The 22,056-nt window shown below is 43.5% G+C and overlaps 1 protein-coding gene, 1 non-coding gene and 1 pseudogene across 4 annotated transcripts in view; 1 reads left to right on the top strand and 2 right to left on the bottom strand.

The window, feature by feature from the left end:
* Nucleotides 1–9,389, bottom strand: part of TXNRD1 (thioredoxin reductase 1) — a 63,170-nt gene extending 53,781 nt beyond the window's left edge. The window contains exons 1-2 of one of the 3 annotated variants that reach the window (XM_019961213.2): nucleotides 7,702–7,791; nucleotides 7–164 (exon numbers count right to left, since the gene is read on the bottom strand). In XM_019961213.2, coding sequence (XP_019816772.2) covers nucleotides 7–15 — 9 coding nt within the window. In that variant the 5' untranslated portion in view covers nucleotides 16–164; nucleotides 7,702–7,791. Of the gene's footprint in view, nucleotides 1–6; nucleotides 165–7,701; nucleotides 7,792–9,258 lie in introns of those variants that run through there. The other 2 variants (XM_019961216.2, XM_070789636.1) reach the window with 2 other exon arrangements.
* A 124-nt stretch (nucleotides 9,390–9,513) lies between these two features.
* On the bottom strand, nucleotides 9,514–18,873 carry LOC139183039 (large ribosomal subunit protein uL6 pseudogene; annotated as a pseudogene).
* Nucleotides 18,874–19,211: 338 nt separating this feature from the next.
* Nucleotides 19,212–19,283, top strand: TRNAA-UGC (transfer RNA alanine (anticodon UGC)). Its single transcript has one exon. It is a non-coding gene; the product is annotated as a tRNA-Ala (tRNA).
* Nucleotides 19,284–22,056: the final 2,773 nt, after the last annotated feature.

Below are 22,056 nucleotides of genomic sequence, written 5' to 3'. Positions count from 1 at the left end.
ATTTACCCTGATCATGTGAAGAATGGAGTTGCTGCTAAAGGCTCCATAAGGCCTCTATTTCCTTTCTTCTTTTCTTCAATATTTTTCTCCAATGTTACTGTTCAGTCCCTTTGCTAGGAGTTCACATTCATTCGTTCCAAGCGTTCTTAAGCTCTTCCACAACCCTCAGTGTTCAACAGAAACATAACGGGATAGATGAATGTTACAATGTGTTACAAGTCTCTCTATGGTCAAATTTTAAGTCATACAGGATTCACTGTCTTTTCCAGTGGGTTTTTATTGCTCGATTAATCTATAACAAAGAGATATTTAAGAGACCTCTGAGCCAAGCCAGGAACCAGTTGGGTTAGTCCTGCCTGCATGCTAAAAGATATCCTGCTTATTAGCTACCTCCTGACACTTTCCTGTTCCTTCTCGCAGTTTTTCTCCCTTCATCCTGCCAGGGTAAGCTGTGAAGAGATATGGTGAAGGCCTAGTTTGATTTGCCGGAGTAGCAGGGTGTTATGTACACGTTCTTTTTCATTTTCATCTCCTTTAAGGCTATGTTTTTAGGTGTATGTTTTTGCTTTGTTTGCCTTTTCATATTAAAGGTAAACTTTGCAATGATCAAGGCAGAGTATCTGTTTTTAAAATGAGCTTCTGAAAACTCCATGGACAGTGGAAGGAGGCAAGGTTCCAATCATGTGTAATGCATGCGTGCTCAGTCATATCCTACTCTTTTCGACCCTATGGACTGCAGCCCACCAATCTCCTCTGTTCATGGGATTCTCCAGGCAAGAATACTGGAGTGGGTTGCCATCTCCTTCTCCAGGGGATCTTCCCTACCCAGGGATTGAACCCACATTTCCTGTATCTCCTGCATTGCATGTGGATTCTTCACCACTAGAGCCATGGGGGAAGTCCAATCATGACCTATTAGCATTTCCTTAGGCTGCTTAACCTGTCAGCCTCTGGTCTCCTCATCTGTAAAATATGAATACTACTACTCTGTCATAAAGCTACTGTATTGAATGAATCAGAATTACATAATAGATTTGACAATATTTACAACTACTGAGTAGTTACTTAAATCTTCAGTTATCCCAAAGGTAGCAAATGTTTAATAAACATTAAAACACTAAACAGAAAAATATGTAACAAACCAGTAGCTTCACTCCTGGATATTGTTTTAGGAACAGAAAAATGTTTTAAAGGCTAAATCCATAGGAGGAAAACAGAAATATATCTCACTATAATAATACCAGTGAAATAAAATTTTAAAACCTACTAAGGCTTCAGTTAAGCTTCCCAGGTATCGCCAGTGGTAAAGAACCCGTCTGTCAATTCAGGAGACATAAAAAATGCAGGTTCAATCCCTGGGCTGGGAAAAACCCCTGGAGGAGGGCATGGCAACCCCCTTCAGTATTGTTGCTTGGAGAATCCCATGGAGAGAGGAGCCTGATGGGCTATAGTCCATAGGGTCGCAAAGAGTTGGGCACAACTGAGGTGACAGTTGTGTATAGCACTTTGAAAGGTAAGCCACTCTACTGCTGCTGCTGCTGCTAAGTCGCTTCAGTTGTGTCTGACTCTGTGCGACCCCATAGACGGCAGCCCACCAGGCTCCACCATCCCTGGGATTCTCCAGGCAAGAACACTGGAGTGGGTTGCCACTTCCTTCTCCAATGCAGGAAAGTGAAAAGTCAAAGGGAAGTCGCTCAGTCGTGTCCGACTCTTCACGACACCATGGACTGTAGCCCACCGGGCTCCTCCGTCCATGGGATTTTCCAGGCAAGAGTGCTCGAGTGGGGTGCCATCGCCTTCTCCAACCACTCTACTAGATACTCTAAATCTGGGCCACAAAGTGAGTCTGAAATTATATGCAAAATTCTTTATGTGTATTTTTCTATAAATGGATTTCAGCAGTTTCTTTGAAAATACTCTGTATCTAAAAGAGGCTTTGAATAACTGTTCTATTCAAATATGGCTTTACTGTTAGCTGAAGTAAAAGATAAAATGACAGTCATGTCCCACAAAATAACTTGGACCCACCCATTGAGATACTTTAGAGTACATAAAACCTCCGCCCTTGCTCTGTGGTTTAAAGTCATACATTTAACTGACACTTCAGAAAACCAAGTACTGGCTGACTTGCCAAGCACCCACAACTAACATAAACAAGGGTGTGAGATGAAAAGAGAACATTTCCCATTGTAAGAGCCATTATCAACTCTCCTGGGACATCTCAGAAGCCAGTAATGACCAGGAACATCATTTTGATAGACTAGGGGTAGGGAAGCACTGGGTGTGTGGCTTCTAAAGGAGGCAGCCTTGGAAAAACTCAGCCCTTGAGGCCAGAGTTAAAAGTAGTGCTTTCTTCAGAGTTTGACTTTCCTCATTTGTAAATGTCACCCATCAGATGACTTCTCTGTCACACAGAGTGGCCTTAACTCTTTGTAAAAAACCGTATTACAAACAGCAGGTGACAAATGTATTTTTAAATATATACATTGCCCTATGGCTCAGAGGTTAAAGTGTCTGCCTGGAATGCAGGAGACCAGGGTTCAATCCCTGCGTTGGAAAGATTCCCTGGAGAAGGAAATGGCAACCCACTCTAGTACTCTTGCCTGGAGAATCCCATGGAGGGAGGAGCCTGGTAGGCTACAGTCCATGGGGTTTCAAAGAGTCAGACACTACTGAGCGACTTCACAACAGATGTTACAGATGTTACAGATGACAAAGACAGGGCCTAGCTCAACAGCGAGAATACAGGGGCTCAATAAGCATTAGCTAAATAGACATAATGTGACTTTCTTCTCAGTTGATCTGGACACAGCTACATAACTTGTTTAAGTGGACAATGCTCCAATCACACAGCTCCTTAAAAGTCTGAACTGCATTATATGCTGCCTAGAACCTCTCCTGAACCACTTTGGGCATAATCACTGATAGAGACAGTCCACTTTCACAAAATCAGACACCTCATAGCTAAATCCCTCACTAAAGTCAGTCCTCTGGCTCTGCCATCAACCATTCATTCCACGAGTATTTACTGAGTGCCTACCAGGTATTAACACAACACATGGAAGACACAAAATAAACCATTTTTGTCCTAAAGGAAGGTACAACGTAGTAGGCACAGAGGAACGCAATTCCAGTCTGCAGGTATGCTGCACACCAACGCCAATTTGCCAGAACTATGCTAGGAATACCAAGATTTGCATGGGCTCAGCCATGAGTCATGAACATACAATCACACCCGAGAGATCAGGCATGCATCCCAAAAGAGATAACACAAAGCCAAGTGCCAGAAGTGTGAGAACAGCACAGTGAGCTTTACAGACAGCCCTGCGCTCCATCCTGGCTCTGCCACTGTGTCATCTGGGCGTACTCCTTAAGTTCTGAGGGCCTCCACTCTGTCAACTGGAAAACTGGATCATACCACCTCCTTGATAGCACTCTTCTGACGATTAAATCAACTAGTGATCACAGCATTTAGAAGCTAGCACAGAAGACACATTCAATACATGGTAGCTACTTTCAATGACAGGCACGCTCATTTAAATATCTGATGAGATCCTAAGACAGATTGGGAAACAGAGGCACTAAGAATAAGTCTAGCTGTTCACTCTTGATATTGGCAGAACTCCTCTTTTCATTTGTGGGAGTACTGAGGGGGCACAGAGGAGGGGAAAGAGGCAAATCTGGCCTTGTACTCTGACCCAGGTAGGCAGGTGGAAAAATGGGTCTGAGCAGGAAGAAAAGTCAGAAAATGACTTTTGAAATGAAACAAAGAACAGACCAAAGGAGGGAAATGTTAGGGACTATAGCTGCAACAGTATTCCCACGAGCTTCCAGTATAGGCAAGGGAGCAGAGCAAGAGACAACCAGAAAAGCAGGTTGAGCCCAAACCCTGGGGAACACAGAAAACCAAATTAAGAAATGTACACTTTATCCTGGATGCAGATCCAGGGGCAGCAAACAGGCAGTCAGGAAGATGACTATGCAGCAGATGGACAGGAGGGACAGGAGGGGCAGGAAGAGAGAAGAGGGCAGCCAGTTAAGAGACTGTAGAGGCAGAAGGCATGAGTACCTGAAGCATCCTGGGCAAAAGGTAACAGAGGCAGAAGGCACCTACACGGGAAACAGTCAGGCCTGGCAAATGAACACAAAACATAAAGGCGAAAAGAAATCTGAAGCCTGGACCAGAACAGTGACACCAATGTACAAGGACAGCGAAGAGGTTTGAGTCATCTCTTGGTTAAAGTGAGAGAAGGCATTGGGTCTCACCGCAGATTCACAGCTACTAAAAATTGTACTGTAGAATCAGCACCAGATAAATATATTTGCAGTATGAACAATCTATGCCCCTTTTAAACATTGTTAGTCCTTACCTCTTACCTTTTTAAGAAACCAGGGTCAAAGCAGTCCTTCAACGCTCTTTAGGCCTTAACTTTAATTAGGCTGAAAAGCACAGACATTACTAATCTCCCCAGAAGGGACTGTCTCAGAGGACAGAATCGAGTTTTCTACTCATTTTGGTAGAGTATTAAGAAAGAAAGTGGACTTGCAGAGTTATTAAATTACCGCTCCATTTCCTGATATCCATTCAGTCAGGAGTTTCTGGTTTCTGGTAACTTTAGAAGTTCAGCTTGAAAGGAGACCTGCCTATTTCAGTGCCCACCCCAGGCCCCGCAGCCTGACCACCACACTATCAGCCCTGAGCTTCCCCGACACTGGCTCCATAATTCACTTGGGTCTTCATCAAAACGCACTGCTCTGTGTCTGTCACCTCTCCTGTTACTGCCTGGAATAAATTAAGTCCCATGTTGCAAGTTTTAGTCTTATCTCCCCAAGTTATTCTCTCAAACTACTTAAGTCTTAACTATGTTTGGCCCTTCCTATTCCAGCAAGTGCTTTTTCACTCACTTTGCTTTTCCTCTCAATACCACCAACAGACATTCATTTTGTACAAGGGTTTCAAAACTCTGGAATCCAGGAGATGCTAATTTACATTAAGATTTCCTGTAAGAAAATTTGCAAACTTGCTCTTAAGAACTAAAATATTTACCTTTATACTAAAATATTTAACTAAAATACCTTTTGGGTGTTAAGCCATAATCTTTTGTTTGGTTTTCCTCAATTCTAATTATTTAGCAACTAATCTTGACCAAACTACCTCACACATTAAAGTAAATCTCAAAATGGGATATATATCAAAAGAATTACCTAAGGGGGCTTGTTTAAAATAAATTAAAAGGCAGAACCTAGCCCCTTCCAGAGAGTTCAATGAATAAGACCTCAGATATAGCCCTGCTAAGTCGCTTTAGTCGTGTCCAACTCTGTGCGACCCCATAGACAGCAGCCCACCAGGCTCCAACGTCCTTGGGACTCTCCAGGCAAGAACACTGGAGTGAGTTGCCATTTCCTTCTCCAATGCATGAAAGTGAAAAGTGAAAGTGAAGTCGCTCAGCTGTGTCTGACTCTTAGCGACCCCATGGACTGCAGCCTACCAGGCTCCTCTGTCCATGGGATTCTCCAGGTAAGAGTACTGGAGTGGGGTGCCACGCATTCCAGGTAGACTTCAGTTTTTTTGAAAGGCACTTCTTTAAAGCCTTTATCATCTAAACGTATCAGTTCCTTCCAGTAGGACCCTACTCCCTGGTCTCCTACAGTTAGTTCACTGTAAATACAAGGTGGATTTTGGTGCTGCTGCCATTTATTGAGGGGAAAGGAAGGCAAATGAAGAAACAGTATAAGAGGAGAAAAGAAAAGCAGACATTTTTATGAACTCCCACTTCATTATTTAGGTTGCAATTAAAGCAGGAAATCTTAACCTTTAAGGTGTGGACTTTAGGATTTAGCACTAATCCTATAAGCACTCAATTCTCCACTAAATAAATGCCTTTCTCCACTCAAACCCAATTTTCCCTAAGAATTTCAGGACCTACCATTTAGCCCCAAATGTGGTCAATTTGCTGCAAATTCATAAACATTTCAAAGCAGTAGTCCTTACCTAGCTGTCTTCTTCCATTTTTTAGTACTCATTAAAAAACAAAAATAAATGATACAAAGGAGAGTGATAAGTTTACTTGGAAGAGATGTGCTAAATAATTTTTAAAATTTTAATTATAATTTGGCAGTAGGCTTTTCATTCATGGCACTGCACTTCGTTAAATGGCTAAAATTAACTATGATCATATAGAATTGAGAACATCAGATCTTATCAATTAAGTGGGTGCAAAGCTTATTAAAAAATTCATAAACATTCTTTTTACTCCCATTGGTATTAAAGCCAAGATCATCTATAGAATTGATATAAAGATCAAATGCCTATACACCTTTTTAAGTGCAAATTTATGACACAAGTAGAGAGATCAGACAGAAAGGAATATTAATAGGACTTTGTTTCATTTTACTTGCAAACTAAAGGTTTGAGTAACAAAATATAATTTATATAAAGCTAAAAGCCTTTTTAGGGGTGGCTCAGTGGTAAAGAATCTGCCTGCCCATGCAGATTGGGGGGATGTGGGTTTGATCCCTGGGTCAGGAAGATTCCCTGGAGGAGAAAATGGCAATGCAACCCACTCCAGTATTCTTGCCTGGGAAATCCCATTGACAGAGGAGCCTGGCAGGCTTCAGTCCATGGTGAAGCAAAAAGAGCAGGACATGACTGAGTGACTAAACAACAAATAACAAAAGCCTTTTTATTTCAATTATTTTCCATTATTTACTGTGTCTTTGAAGTCTATCGCCATTTTCTATACCCATTCTTCAAAAAGGTAATGATTCTTTTAGAAAAAAAGTAAATAAAAATGCAAAGTAATTGTTACCGTCATCCTGAAGGCAAACATATCTAAATACACTGTTAGACTTAACTGAGAACTCAAGCTTACTTAAGACGGCAATGGTCAAGTATGAGTTCCATCTCTTAAAAATTACAGATACAATTAAACAAGGATGACCAAAAAAAAAAAAAAAATCAGCAAAAATTAAAGCAGATATATCAAGGTGATCAGATTCTGAGTACCCCCACACCTGACGTATTAATAGAACATCATCCATGGCGCACATCCCTCCAAAGGTGCATCCTGCCCGCCAGCATTGGGCCAGTGAGGTAGGCCATGACCCATCCAGCCCTCAGTAGATGGTCCTAAGGGAGGACTGCCATCAGCTCACCACCACCCAAAGGAAAGATTTCTTTCTTTCCTTTGGTTCTACCCGGCTAACTCTGAGCTAGAAAAGAGACCACTGCAGGGAAATGAACTCACTCCAGGAGCTTGAGTTTGCTCTCCCCTGAGCCTGGGGTTTCTGGGTTTCCCTCCCCGAGAATTAAAAAGGAAGATGATAGGGTCGGACAAAGATAACCATCCACTTTTCTCGGTACTTTTCTAAACAACTCACTTTCAGCAGTTTACACTGCTGCTAAAAAAAAAAAAAAAAAAGTAAGTTATTTAGATTTACTGGAAAAGAGAGGGAGGGAAATAGGAAGGAAAAGAGATGAAAATAGGTCCCTTTGCCCTGCCAAGCTTCCCAGTTCTGAAATGTGTCTCATCCACGTTGATTCACAAGTGAGCAGGCGCCGGCGTTTCTTCGTCGTTTGTCTAAGGATGTGCTCCTTCTGGAGGTTCGCTCACAATCACCCTGGGTCTGACACCACGACCGGCTCGGTGAGCTTGTTCCCAGTTCAGGCGGGTAAAACAGACGTTAAGGTCTCCCACCTACCTTCAGGGTCGGACCATGGTGGCCTATCTTTCTCCGTTTCACAAGGGTTTTGGAGGTCCGTTCGGACAGCGCTCCCTCGAGGCCCAGCCCGTCCTCTGTGGCACAAAAGCAGAACTGAGCGGGTCAGTCTTTCCGCCCCGGGGCCGCGGCGGGAAGTGCGCGGCGAGGGCGGGGCTTCCGCGTCCTCAACTGCACTCCCCCCGGCGACTGCCCGGCCCCAGCCCCGGCCCTGACCTTGACCACGGCCGCGCGCCGGCTCGGGTCTCGGACCCACGCACCTGCACGCGGCCTGGAAACGTGGCATCGCGACCAGCGACAAACCCCAGGGTTCCGGCCGGACTCTAAGATAAACAAGTCTCGCTAAAATACACGTCCTACTTTCCCGGTAAGTCCAGAATTCAGAAAAGCCTCATAAAGAAGGCTAAGGCACAATTATCTCAGTTTTTATTAAAAACACCTCCCAACTTAATCTTTCTTTGAACTCTGCATCGCTAAAGCATGCAGAAAACCAACTTCCAAAGTTTCTTTGAAATCTGAAACCACGGGGCAAGATTAAGGACACTCTGCCCACTGAGGGTGCTTTTATTTAAGAGCCTTGAAATAATAAAGCAACACCCTACATGACAGCCTGGGTGCAACTGGTCCAATTTTACAAACGGGTGAACTCAGGTAGAGAATGAGTCAGTGAGAATTAAAAATAGACTCCAGTTATCCTGACATCAGGTCCATTCATCAGACAAAAACCACCCAAGCACCCAAAAGTATAGTCTGATAATAACAATAACAGCAGGTCCGATTCTGCAGTGTTTTGCATGTATTAATCCTGGATCTTCACCACTACCGTTTCATAATATGTTTTATCAGGTCCATTTCACAGATAGGGAGGAGGCACAGAAACACTTTCCTGCCCAAATTCAAGCAAGCTACCCAACAGCAGAGCCAGGATTCAAACCCGGCAGTGCAGTGCAGCCTTTACACGCCTACCCTGCCTGATACAGTGAGATGAGCACCAGTTCCTCTTGGTTGTCTCCTGTAACAGCCTGGGGAGTCACAGCAGTCTGAGCGTGGTCTCTCCGCTTGCACACACGGAGACACATATGACTTGCCAACCTCTCGCAATTTCTTAAGATTCAGTGGTGTGAAGATTACTCGAAAGGCATCCTTAAATTGCTACACTCGCTTAAGGCCGACAAGGCTCTGTCTATCTATTCATCGTATTTGCACCTACTCGTGCTCTACGAAATGATACAAAACCCCATTTTTCTCCAATATTCTGCAAACCGTCCCTATAAAGAAAAGCTAGACAGGAAACTACCAGTCGACAGAGGGCCGGTCTCACCTACCGACGCGCTAAGCTTTCACCGACCCGGGCGAAACAACGACCGACGCCAAAAAGCTCCCTCGCCTGGAGAAGCCTCACCCCTGCTCAGACACGCCTTCAAACGTCTCCCTTCCCCCTGCATCCCAAGGCATCCGGCAGGAGGATGCTCTGGGCCCGGCGACCTCACAGCCCGGGGGCTCCAGGCTTCCTCCGTTTCCAGTGAACCCGAAGCTTACACGAACGCGAGCCCTTGGACACCCGGCGATCCTCCGGACGTGCCAGCACCTTCAGCTCCGGATGCAATGCGGGACTGGAGCGAACTGAGCGAAAGGTCCGCGGGTTCCCAGTGGCTCCGAGAAGCCACGCCCTCCCCTTAAATGGGCGGGCAAACCGCCAGAGTCAGAATGACAAAGCAAAAATCCACTCCTCGTGCAGCCCTGTCGACCGCGCGGATGGGCTTAGCAAAGTGGGATCTCCTAATTGGGTGACAGCACATCCTCTTCCTGCTTACAGCGCCCCCAACCCAAGAAAGGTGCAAACGCAATTTAAGGAACTATGTGGAACCGGAACCAAAAGAGTGTGCCTTAACTGAACTGGACTATGCCCTCAGGCAGTGACTCTGGAACTTTGTTACCATTGTGATCAGGCAAGGAACTTTAAAAATACTGACACCTGGTACACACTCCCAAACATTCTGATGTATTAATAATTGGTATTGGTGCGACCTGGGTGACTGAGGTTTTTTAAAACTCCCTGAATGATTCTAGTGAACAGCAGTTTGGGATCCATTACCCTATGGTAATGGATTAGTCAGTGTGGTGATTCTGTAAAGGAAGTGATGTGTCTTTTAAAAGAAACTTCCAGTCCATCCTGACTAATTCTTAAAAGTGACAAATTCTTACCAAGCATAACTTCGCTTTGTAGTACTTCTTCCTTATCCCACTCAGATTTCGGTTTGTCATGTTTGTCTTAAGGAAAACTGAGAGTGTATTTAACTCCAGTCATGCCAGCCACCTGCAGCCAGCTGCCCAGTTGAGCCACACTCTCTCATACTTCCTTGCTCTTACTCATATTCTTACTCAGCACTTGGTACTGGTAGGTGGCTATGAATATTTGCTGAATAAATAAATAACTGAATGCCTTTTCCACTGTGATGGTTACTGCCTGACTGAAGCACGCTCAGGTGAAAGGGTTGCTGGTCTCTAAAGAATCCATGAAGCCACAATTTGCTCCTTTGAGTCCCTTTCCCAGTGCAAGGCAGAGGTTTAGTGAAGCCCCTCGGAGTCTGAATGTATGCACACGCACGCATATGCACACACACATACACTATACATTTGGGGGAGGGGAAAAAACCTTTTCTCCAGTCTCCTCGGTTCTTCTAGAGGTCTAGGAATTGAATTGTCATGAGACAAATTACAGGAGAACATAAAATTTAATTACATACGTACAAAATTAACATGAGAATATGAGGTCCAAGGAAAAGTTAGGCAGGATGAAGCTTGTATACTGTCCCAGAGAAGAAGGAGGTAAAGGGTTTGGGACTTCAAAGGCAAGAAAGGAAATTTACAGGAAGAAGAAAATGAGCAAATGTCTGATAAACATTTGTTCAGTCATGCAGATTTCCCAGGTGGCTTAGTGGTAAAGAAGCCACCTGCCAATGCAGGAGACAAAAAAAATGCGGGTATGATCCTCGGGTTTGATCCCTAGGTCAGGAAGATCCCCGTGAGGAGGGCATGGCAACCCACTCCAGTATTCTTGCCTGAAGAATCTGATGGACAGAGGAATCTGGTGGGCTAACAGTCCATAGCGTTGCAAAGAGTCAGACCAACTGAGCACACAGGCACACAGGCACAGCGGGACCCAGAGAGAACCTCAATCAAACAGGCCTTGCTGAGTTCCCCGAGTCTACCACACCCAGTTCACGTTATACTTTTCTATGATGATAATTGTTTTTCCTGGAATAGGCCCTGTTGGCAGGTAAGGGGACAAGGTAAAAAGTTCTTCCTGAGGATTTGTTTCTTAAAAATAATCGACCCCAAAGAATCCTCAAACCAAAGAGACACATTTTGGGGTGAAAAGTTTTGTTCCCCTCAGTTCAGTTCAGTTCAGTTGCTCAGTCATGTCCGACTCTCTACGACCCCATGAATCGCAGCACACCAGACGCTAAACTGACACTCTCCCTGTGTGGTGGTTATTTATGCGCATGTCTCACCTGCTTCTTGCGGTGACCCAAAGACGAAAGAGCAGATAAAACCAAGGAGGGTCTTGGAATGCAGGTATGGAAAAACCAGACCCTTATTGTCCTTTCTCCCCCATGTTGTAACTGTTAATGGATTTCAGATCCTCCTGAGCCGTACAACCTGCCTCCCCTCCTACCCCACAGGGAGAAGGTATTTGCCTGACTCTTTCCCCCACCCAGTATATGTGCCTCATCCAATCAGCAAATGACCTGCAAGACCCCTATCCCACTCCTTGTACCCTGGGTATAAAAGTGGACTAAGGACCCCTGTTCTACGTCAGTTCTCGCTTGAGCTGGCCCACTGTTCTAACAGCATCTCCCACTCTAATAAACTTTATTTCCCTCTCATTCTAATGTCTGGAAATTTTTTTCCAACCCGCGCATGGACCACGACAATCTGGAGTCCTGAGAAGAGAGGATGGGTCTAGAACATAAGTGTTCAGGAAACAAGATGACTTAAGAGAGCAAAGAATGGTAAATGTGAAGGAAATAAAGCTGGGATTAAGGGAGAAAACAACATTTACTCCTGGCTGCGATGCTGAGCTCTGTATTAACCACATATATGCCTTATTTCATTCAAGCTACACAAAACAATTCACGAACCAGGGTCATAACTCTGCATTCTTAAAAATCTTTAGAAACTACAGTTTATTTTAAAAGCATGTCTTAGGATACAGAAGGACTTTAAAATCATTTAACTTAATGTGCTAAAAGCAAGTGATAAAGGTTGACTTCTAACAGCCTTCTGTGACAGACAGGCAGAGTTACCAGAAAAGGCTAGATAAGGCATTTTTAACTTGATACTGTTTTTTGTTTGGCCATATGGCAGGCAGATCTTAGTTCCCTGACCAGGGATCAAACCCATGCCCCTCTGTACTGGAAGCACAGGGTTTCAACCACTACACCACCAGGGAAGTCCCCTTCACACTGTTCTTAAGTGAGCAGATTATATTAACAACACACATCCCAAGAGTAGCCCCATGTAGTTACTTTCTATGTTTAAAAAAAAAAAATTACCATTAAAAAAAGCTTCACTTTCCTTTCAAACGATTCTTGCTGCAGTTCCAGGCCCAGATATCTTATCCTTGTCAGGAAATACAGAGAATGCCTTAGTTCTATTTAGTTGCTGGTTAATGGGAAAAGAGCCTCATCGCCCCCCATCTCTCATGAGGCAGCATTTGTTCCAGTGGTACATCTTGCCTCTGTTGACTGGGTTCCTGTTATTCCTCCTGCCTAAAATTATCTTCCCTGCCTAAGGGCCTCCTCCCTCAAAGCTCATTTGAAAAGTCACCTCCTCTGGGAGGACTTACCTGATTTCTACCTGAGTGTTTATCACTCCTTCCCTCTTCAGTTCAGTCGCTCAGTCGTGTCCGACTCTTTGCGACCCCATGAATCGCAGCACGCCAGGCCTCCCTGATCATCACCAACTCCTGGAGTTCACTCAGACTCACGTCCATCGGGTCAGTGATGCCATCCAGCCATCTCGTCCTCTGTCGTCCCCTTCTCCTCCTGCCCCCAATTCCTCCCAGCATCAGTCTTTTCCAATGAGTCAACTCTTCGCATGAGGTGGCCAAAGCACTGGAGTTTCAGCTTTAGCATCATTCCTTCCAAAGAAATCCCAGGGCTGATCTCCTTCAGAATGCACTGGTTGGATCTCCTTGCAGTCCAAGAGACTCTGAAGTGTCTTCTCCAACACCACTGTTCCAAAGCATCAATTCTTCGGCGCTCAGCCTTCTTCACAGTCCAACTCTCACATCCATTCATGACCACAGGAAAAACCACAGCCTTATTACACAAACCATCTAAATCCAACAGAGTTTTGAGAAGACAAAATCTTGCTTGATTTATTATGCCCTCCTGGAACCTGTTATATATAGTAAGTGTGCAGAAAATGCTGGAAAAGACCCTCTGTTCCTGAGCTGTTGTCTAAGCACACTATTAATGGGTCTACATAAGTGTTTGATCAAGGGTACTATTGCACTAAACTACTGTTCCTCAATAAGCCTTTCTCACATACACATACACACACACACACACTTAAACACACACTGAGCTAGAGTCACCTTTCTGACACTCAAATCTTCTCTGTTCACACCTTCAGTGGCTCTCTAGGAACCTCCAATTAAGGTCCAAAGTCCTCAATTGTACTGACTTGGCAAGGGCCACCCTTGTTAAATCTAGATATCCACATATTCTGAACCCTACTTAACCAGAAAACATAGCTGGAGAAAACAAAGAAATTAAAAGTAATTTCACTTTAAAGTCAAGGCCACTAATCTCAATGTGTCTCCAAAGCTGCCCAGCAGTCCTTTGTATCACTGATATATTTGTTTTCCCAATTTCCAGAGTGACTCTTTCACACCAAACCTCTAACACACTGTGAACAAAGGAAAATAAAGAGCATTGCTCAAGTTGGGGCCCAGGTTATGCCACCCCAAAATGTGCCTCAATGCTGATTTTTTTTTTAACTAATTACTTAAGAAATGGCCCCAGGATTTCTCTGGTGGTCCAATGGTTAAGAATTTGCCTGTCAATGCAAGGGACACAGGTTCAATCCTTGATCTGGGAAAATCCCACATGCTCTGGGGCAACTAAGCCCATGAGCTACAACTATTGAAGCCCATGCACCCTTGAGCCTATGCTCTGCAACAAGAGAAACCACTGCAGTAAGAAGCCCGCGCACCACAGCTAGAGTAGCCCCTGCTCACTGCAACTAGAGAAAGCCCATGCAGAGCAAAGAAGACACAGCACAGCAAAAATAAAGAAATGGCCCCAGTGCAAGAAGGACACTCTGACTCTCCTTTCTGTCTCTCTGAGAGAAAGAAAGAAGTCATTCATGTGAAAGTGCACTCCTGCACCTGGAGGCAGAAGGACACACTTATCACCAAAGATAGGGAATGTGGGGCCAGGATGCCTATAGAAGCAAACCTGTTTGGATGTCACTGACTCATGGACATGAGTTTGAGCAAGCTCCAAGAGTTGGTGATGGACAGGGAGGCCTGGTGTGCTGCGGTCCATGGGGTTGCAGACTCGGACAACTGAGCAACTGAACTGAACTTAATATATCCCAAGCCCACACTATGTTCGTATTTGCCACTAATTGGGCACAGAGAACCTCAGTTTCTTTGTCCTGTCGGTTCCTCACAAATGTACTGTTTCTTTGTCTAAAAAATATAAAAGCTGCCTCCTTTGGCCACTTCATGGATCCCATTTCTATGGGAGCTCCATGGGCATGAATTAAAATTTGTTTCTTTTTCTCTTGTTAATCTGTCTTGTGTCAATTTTATTATTAGTCCAGCCACAAGGACTCAAGAGAGTCAGATGTTCCCCCTCCTCAACACTCAACACCCAGTTCTGTAAGGATTAAGTTGCAACCCAATTCAACTGCCCACAAACGTGAGAGGAATTCAGGATGGAAGCAGGATGAAGCATTCTATGCTTTGGATAAACAGGTCCTTAAACAACTCTAGTTGTGGTGCGCGGGCTTCTTACTGCCGTGGTTTTTAGAGGCAGGTCCCAGGAAGAAATTCAATGACCCCAGGTTTTTGCATCTTCCCACACTTAAATAATCACTAAACTCATTAAGTTGAGCTACCTGTCCTTTGTGATTAGCAGTAATCTTTTATTAAGATCTATGCTTGACTTCCTGGGCTTCCCTGGTGGCTCCTGCCTGCAATGCAGGAGACCTGGGTTCAGTTCCTGGATTGGGAAGATTCCCTGGAAAAGGGCATGGCAACCCACTCCTGTCTTCTTGCCTGGAGAATCCCATGGACAGAGGAACTTGGCAGGCTACAGTCCATGGGGTTGCAAAGAGTCGAACATGACTGAGCGACTAAGCACACACACACATGCTTGACTTTCTAGCCAAAAGAAAAAAAAAACATCATGAGCACTGTCTCCGGGATATAGTTCTCAATAAGAGCCTGAATAAACTCCAACTCTTGTGTTTTTCTTTAAGTCAACAACACCTACACTTTGCCATAGTTCCATGACCTGCTTTTTACTTTAAGAAAATAGTATAACCAGAAAGAACCTCCACCTATATCCAACACAACCACCAAGCTGGCATACTCCCTACCTTCATCCTTGTTTTAATGAAGGCCAACCTCTCCACTTGTGTTCGGATTTTCATGTTTTCTTGACTTCTCAATCTTCAATAATTTCACTCCTCAAATTAGCCTTCTTCTCTGGCATTATCAGCTTTTTGTTCCCACCTGATCATTCCTATCATCACACAAACACAGTGTAGTGTTCCCATTTTGTAAAATCTCCCCTGATCCCAGACGCCCAATCCCTGTAGTTACCAGCCTAACTTCACTGCTCCCCTCACAGGAGAGAAAAAAAAAAAAAAAAGCTTTTTGGGAAGAATTCTTCGTACCCTGAGAATAAAGTAGGGAAGAGAGGTCAGGACAGATCTAAATATTCGGCCTCCAGCAGAGACCAGAGTGAAATGAAGGAGCAAGACTTAAGGGGGAAATATTTCTAAGCAGAGGAAACAGGGTATACTAAACTCCTAAACGGGGAGACTGCCTGATTTGCCTGCGGATCTGCAAAGGAACCAGGGTGTCTATAATTCAATGAGTGAGGCACAAAGTGGTAGGGAGGGAGGTCAGAGAAGTAGCCAGGGGTCAGATCCCAAAGGCCATAGTCAGGACTTTGGATTTCATTCTTAATGTGATAAGAAGCCAAAGTGTCACAAGAGAGGAGAGAGAAATGATCTAATTTGCACCCTTACAGGATTGCTCTGCTGTGTGGAGAACAGACTAAGATCGAAACTCAAAAGTGGAGGAACGCAGACCAGTCGGGAAATTACTGTGGGTGGTACAAGCTGAGATGATGAAGGTTTGGATTAGTGAGGTGAGACTATATTATCTGAAGATAATGCTAATTAGTTTTACAAATGGATGGAATAAAAGAAAGAAAAAAATCAATGATGACTCCAGTGTTTTGACCTTGGCTGATAGATGTGGGTACTCCTTAATTAAAAGCGGGGATGCTCAGGGAAGAGGAGAAAAGATGGGAGAGATAGAAAGCAATAGTTCTGGACAAATCCATGGTGTGGTTTGAGAGACCTGCTGCTACTGCTGATGCTAAGTCGCTTCAGTCGTGTCTGACTCTGTGTGACCCCATAGACAGCAGCCCACCAGGCTCCCCTGTCCCTGGGATTCTCCAGGCAAGAACACTGGAGTGGGTTGCCGGGAGAGATGGAAAGCAACAGTTCCGGACAAATCCATGGTGTGGTTTGAGAGACCTACTGCTATTCAAATGGGGATTTTTGAGTAGGCAGTTGGTATGCAAATCTGGAATTCAAGGGAGAAGTCAGCATTAGAAATAAAAACTGGAAGTCAAACATAAAAGATACTTAATGCCATGGATATAGAATTGTATATAATGTTGGGTTCTTCAGAGAAACAAAAGCAACACAGACAGAGAGAGATGTATTTGGTTCACAGGATGTCGGGGCTGGCAAGTCTGAAACCTATAGAACAGGCCAGCAGGCTGGAAACTCCAGCAGTCTTAATGTTGCAGTCTTGAGCATGAAGGCCCAATTTTTTTTCCTCTGAAAAAGGAGAGGAAAAAAAATCTCAATCTTTTCTCGTAAGGCCTTCAACTGATTATAGGAAGCTTTCTTACTTTATGGAGAGTAATCTGTTTTACTCAAAGTCTATTGATTTTGCTATTAATCATGTCAAAAAACAAACAAAACACCTTCACAGCAACATCTAGACTGGTATCAGTCTGATCAAACAACTGGGTACCATAAAATCAGCCATCATGGGACTATATGAAATGACCTAGTAAGTTAATGTATTTGGAGAAATGAAGACAATCCAGGACTGAGCCCTGGCAAAGTGCAAAGGAGACATGTCCAGCAAAGGAGGCTGAGAAGGCGCTGGAGGGCAATGAAGGAAAACAAGAGAATGTGGTAAATCAAAAGCCGAGGAAAACGTGATCCAAAAAGGAAGATCGGTTATATCAGGGGTTGCTAAGAAATCCTACAAGATAAGGATTGAGTCAGCAAAGTCATTGCTGACTTCATTGAAAATGATAAGGATGTGTGAGGGAGGAGGTAAGCCTAAGTAGAGGAGGTTCAACAAGAAACAGAAAAAAAGCAAAAAGGACATGGAGGTAACGCATGTGTACTCAGTCATGTTTTGAAACCCCATGGACTGTAGCCCACACCAGGCTCCTTTGTCTATGGGATTTCCCAGGCAAGAATACTGAAGTGGATTGCCATTTTCTCCTCCAGGAGATCTTCCTGACCCAGGAATTGAACCTGAGTCACCTGCATCTCCTACATAGGCAGGCACGTTCTTTACCACTTGAGCTACCTGGAGGTAATAAGTATAGCCAACTCTTTCAAGGAGTTTTGTTGTAAAAACAGAAGAAGGAAAAAAACAAAACGGGAAAGTAGCTGAAGAGGGATGTAGGAAGGTTTTTTGGGGTTTGTTTTGTCTAAGAAGGAAATTATTATAGCATATTTTTTGCTGAAGAAATAATCTAGGGAAATTTGGTGATTTCCAAAGAGGAAAGTAGCAAGATGAGATCTGTAAATTACAGAGGTAAAGTCCTTTGAATATACATCCATTATGCAGCACAGACTTAAGTCAAATCTGGGTTTCTATCACTGATTAGAGAGTCAAGTTACTAAGCCTCTCAGCTTTCTCACCCTTTTTCTACAAGGTCTTCTGTGGTCCTTCTACCTCTTTTGAGAGTCACCCAAATCTCTCCATCTCTATGCCCTAGCCATTAGCCTTTTTTTTCAATCTCTTTTTCACCCCTCAAATCAAAAGAGCTTTTATTGCATCTTTAAATATCACAAATGAGTCCAAAAAACCATCTGGCATCTTGCTGTTTCTGTAGCCAGACCACTCAGATCTTATTCATCAGCTTGCTGAACTGTTCCCTTTCAGAAAGACAGATCCCATTCAAAAATTTTCTGATATTCTTGTTTGTTTAAAAAAATAATAATCTTTCTTTCTTTTTTTTTTTTTTTTACTGTGCTGGGTCTTAGTTAGACATGGGGGTATCTAATTCCGTGACCAGAGATCAAACCCAGGCCCCCTGTATTGGGAGCGGGGATTCCTAGCCACTACAGCACCAGGGAAGTCCCTAATATCCTTGTTTTTACCTGTTATCATTTGCTGCATCAAAGCAGCTGAATTTGAAACAAGCTTAGTGTTGTTTCCTTCAAGAATCAACTCATCTTTCTGGGCTTGAGACACTGAACAAGCAACATCTTGCTTCATCTGAACCCCAAGGGGATGTATTTTTCACCTCCCCAAATTTGGATTTCAAGAAGAGAAACATTCTTGACATAGATGGAGAAGCGAGCACACACAGACCTCATCATGTAACAGAAGTCCAGTGTTACACCCTTGATCATGTTCCGTGCATGATTACAAACAGTGCAAAGAGTCGTCAATTCTTTTCTATTTCCCCACCATCTATTAACCTGGAGCCCCTTCTTTTTCTTTCCAGGGAGACTGAGCTCTACATTGATGTGATTGAAGCCCCTCCACAGGGTGCCTTTAGGACTCTTCACAATAACTGTGCATCCCTTCAAAGTAACACTGGCATTTTCTGTAATAGTCTGATTGCTGAGAATGGTTCATTCCCACAGTAGATGTAGCAAAGAAAGTTCAATCTCTTTAATTAATCTAACTATAGGCTTTGCTAACTCACTTAACAAATCTTCGTTCAAACACGTCTTGCCAAATTGCCCTCTGAAATGCTGTGTCACCATGCATTCTTTCTGATTAGTATTTACCACAGTTGCAGTTATATTTTCATGTATGGATATTTGATCAATGTCAGCCTCCCCTCCGGAATAGCTTAGTTCAATAGAACTTTCTGTGATGATGCAAATATTCTGTATCAGCACTGTCCAACTCAATAGCCTCTAACCACATGTAGTTATTGAACAAATAAAGCACAACTAGAGCACTTGGGGATGTAGCTCAGTGGTAGAGCACATGCTTTGCATGTATGAGGTCCTGGGTTCAATTCCCAGCATCTCCATTTGATTTCTCCCTGTTTAATGCTCAGAAAATACGAGAAGTACAGATGTGAGTTTTAAGTTTCATTTATGTTTAATTAATTTAAATGTAAATAGCCACATGTGGCAAAGATTATTTATGTCCCCCACAGTCTTCCCAGCACTTAATTCAGGGCCCACACTTAGTAACTGCTCAATAAATATTTGTTGAATGATTTCCCTGGTGGTCCAGTGGCCAAAACTCAGGTCTCTCAATGCAGGGGGCCCAGGGAACTAGATCCCACATGCTGCAACTGAAGATCCCATGTGCCCAACTAAGACCCAGTGCAGCCAAATACATACATTAATATTTTAAAATAATTATTTGTTGAAAGCCTCAATTTGTACAATAGGGATATGACTAGTTAACTTGTAGATTCAATCTTTTTCTAAGAGGAAAAGGGGAGGGGAGAGTCTCTACATGACAGGGTCAGCTATCAAAGATTCTCAGTCCTCCTATAAAGGTGAATTTGACCTTCAAAAATTTGATCACACGCAGAGGGCAGCTGGGATAGTAAATAAGAACATATGGGGTGATCTGGATAAAATAACACCCTGCAATATGCTTAGGAAGTGTACCTGGAACACGTGGTGGTCCATCAGCTTCACAGAGGGCAAGTGAATGAAGGTGTAGGGAGATTGAAGAAGACTTCACAAAGCAGGTGATATTTGAATTATATCTGGAGGAATAATAAACGTGGTAGGAATGGGAGTGGGATGAAGTCCTGAGAGGTTTTCAGTGCTTACCATGTACCAGGCATAGACTTGGGTTTTTATATGGCTAATTTAATCCTCGCAATAATCTGATGAGTGAGATACCATTATTTTCCCCATTTTACAGACAACTGAAAAAACTGAGGTATAGAGTCAAAAATCATCTTCCCATGGTCACCTCGCTAATGAATGGCAGAGCTGAGGCTGATACCCAGCCCTTGGCTCTTACCACGATGCTCTTCTACCTCATGAACTGAATTTTTCTTGGCAGAGGGAATCATGTATAAAGACACCGTAGTAGAAAAGAAATGGCGTGTTTTTGCATGAGATGCCAAAATGTAAGGGGAGATGAAACAGTAAATAAATGCTAGGGTCAGTCTGGGGTTCCCAAGGCAGTTCAGTGTATGGCTCTGTCCCCTACATTTTCAGTTAATCCTCACAATAACCCAAGTATTACACCATATTATAAAATAAGAAACAGAAATTCCAGGAAGTTAAGAATCTTGCCAAAGGTCACAAAGCAGGTGTGCTGAAGTCAGGATATAAATCTAGGTGTGCCTATTTCTAAATCTACTGTTTGTCTTACTATTCAGTAATGTATAGTGAGGTATGGGCCGAAAAAGAGGCAAAAGGAACATGCTCTAGGGACAAAAGAAAGGATGAATTTTCTGACAAGAATCAGGTCAGAATTCATCCATGAAAGATCTACCTTGAAAACTCTGAAATCCTGCTTGGGGTACCATAATCTCTGTGAAGCCTTCTCTGATCAAACACAGCATTAGTCACTCCATCTTTATTTTTTACGTCAAGCTACATTAAAGCTTTCTGTTTACATGGCTGCCACTCTCAGAACTGTCGCTTACTAAGCACCTCTCTGGCGGGAGCTTTACATGTCATGTTCTCATTAATCATCTTAATAACCTTCTGGGAGATGTATCATCACCTCCATTTGCAGATAGTAAACCAAGGACAAGTGAGTGGCCAAAGGTCTAATAGCTAGTCCAGGACACAGGCCCCATGTTCTCTCTCCACCATAGTCTTTTTCATTCAGGGGCTGGTTTTTGCACCCCTAGTACCTGGCACAGTGCCTTCCCCATAGCAGGCAGGCACTCACTCGAGATTGGAATTCAACTGGTAGGATGGCAGGCTTTCAAATGTTAGTGAAGTAGAGAAAAGAGTCTAAGGTGTTCTGGGAAACCAGCTTTGGACTGTAGTGGGGGGAAGCCCTCATTTGGAGCATTTGCCAATTTCCATGGTATAAAAACCCCCATTTAGGCTGATTTCAAGCTACCAACCTGATTGCAAAATCCCTGGATGTTTAACCATGGCTCTCTTGACCTAGTAAGAACCAGTTCCAGCACACACCTGAATGTTCAAGGTCCTCAGGTACAAACTACTTTCCCTCCTATAGCTCCTCTGCACAGCAGCTCTCTATATCCAGACTTCTTTGCAATCTCAGAAGGGTAGGGACTTAACAGTAAAGCTCACCTTTACCACAGCCCCATGACCTATTCTAATTCCAAATGGTCCTGGGAACACAACATCCCTTAAACATCACCTCCTTCTCTTGTATCCAGGACTATTTAATATTTAAGCACTTCTGCCTCCAAATGTGCCTGGGTCTTCTCTTCTGTGAATATCTGAGCTGGTCCCGTAGCCTCAGACAGCTTTCTACTGACAAGCAGTACAGAGCAATAGTTACGGGAGCCTCCTCTGACGTCACATAACCTGGCATTTCTGCTGACAAGTGGCACGTCCTTAGGAAGTTTCCAGTACCTTTGTGTGCCTCAGTTTACTGATAAGTAAATGGTGATTTTTTTTAAAAAAAGAAACAGTACCTGCAGTTTATGTGGCAGTTGTGGAAATTAGATGAGTAAGTAGATGTAAACGGCTCAGAATGTGGTATAGGTATTCAATATTTGAGTTGTTCTTATCATCGTTATGTCCTTTAGGCATGGCACAAATCTAAGGAAGGCCTCAGTATTAGGATTTTCCCACAATAACTGTTTAAAATGTGTTACACTAGACTCTGTATAAAACTTA

The sequence above is a fragment of the Bos indicus genome, chromosome 5 (assembly GCF_029378745.1).
Source record: "Bos indicus isolate NIAB-ARS_2022 breed Sahiwal x Tharparkar chromosome 5, NIAB-ARS_B.indTharparkar_mat_pri_1.0, whole genome shotgun sequence".
NCBI classification, from domain to species: Eukaryota; Metazoa; Chordata; class Mammalia; order Artiodactyla; family Bovidae; genus Bos; species Bos indicus.
The sequence above is the reverse complement of the archived record's forward strand: the minus strand, read 5'-3'. Positions and strand labels throughout refer to the sequence as shown.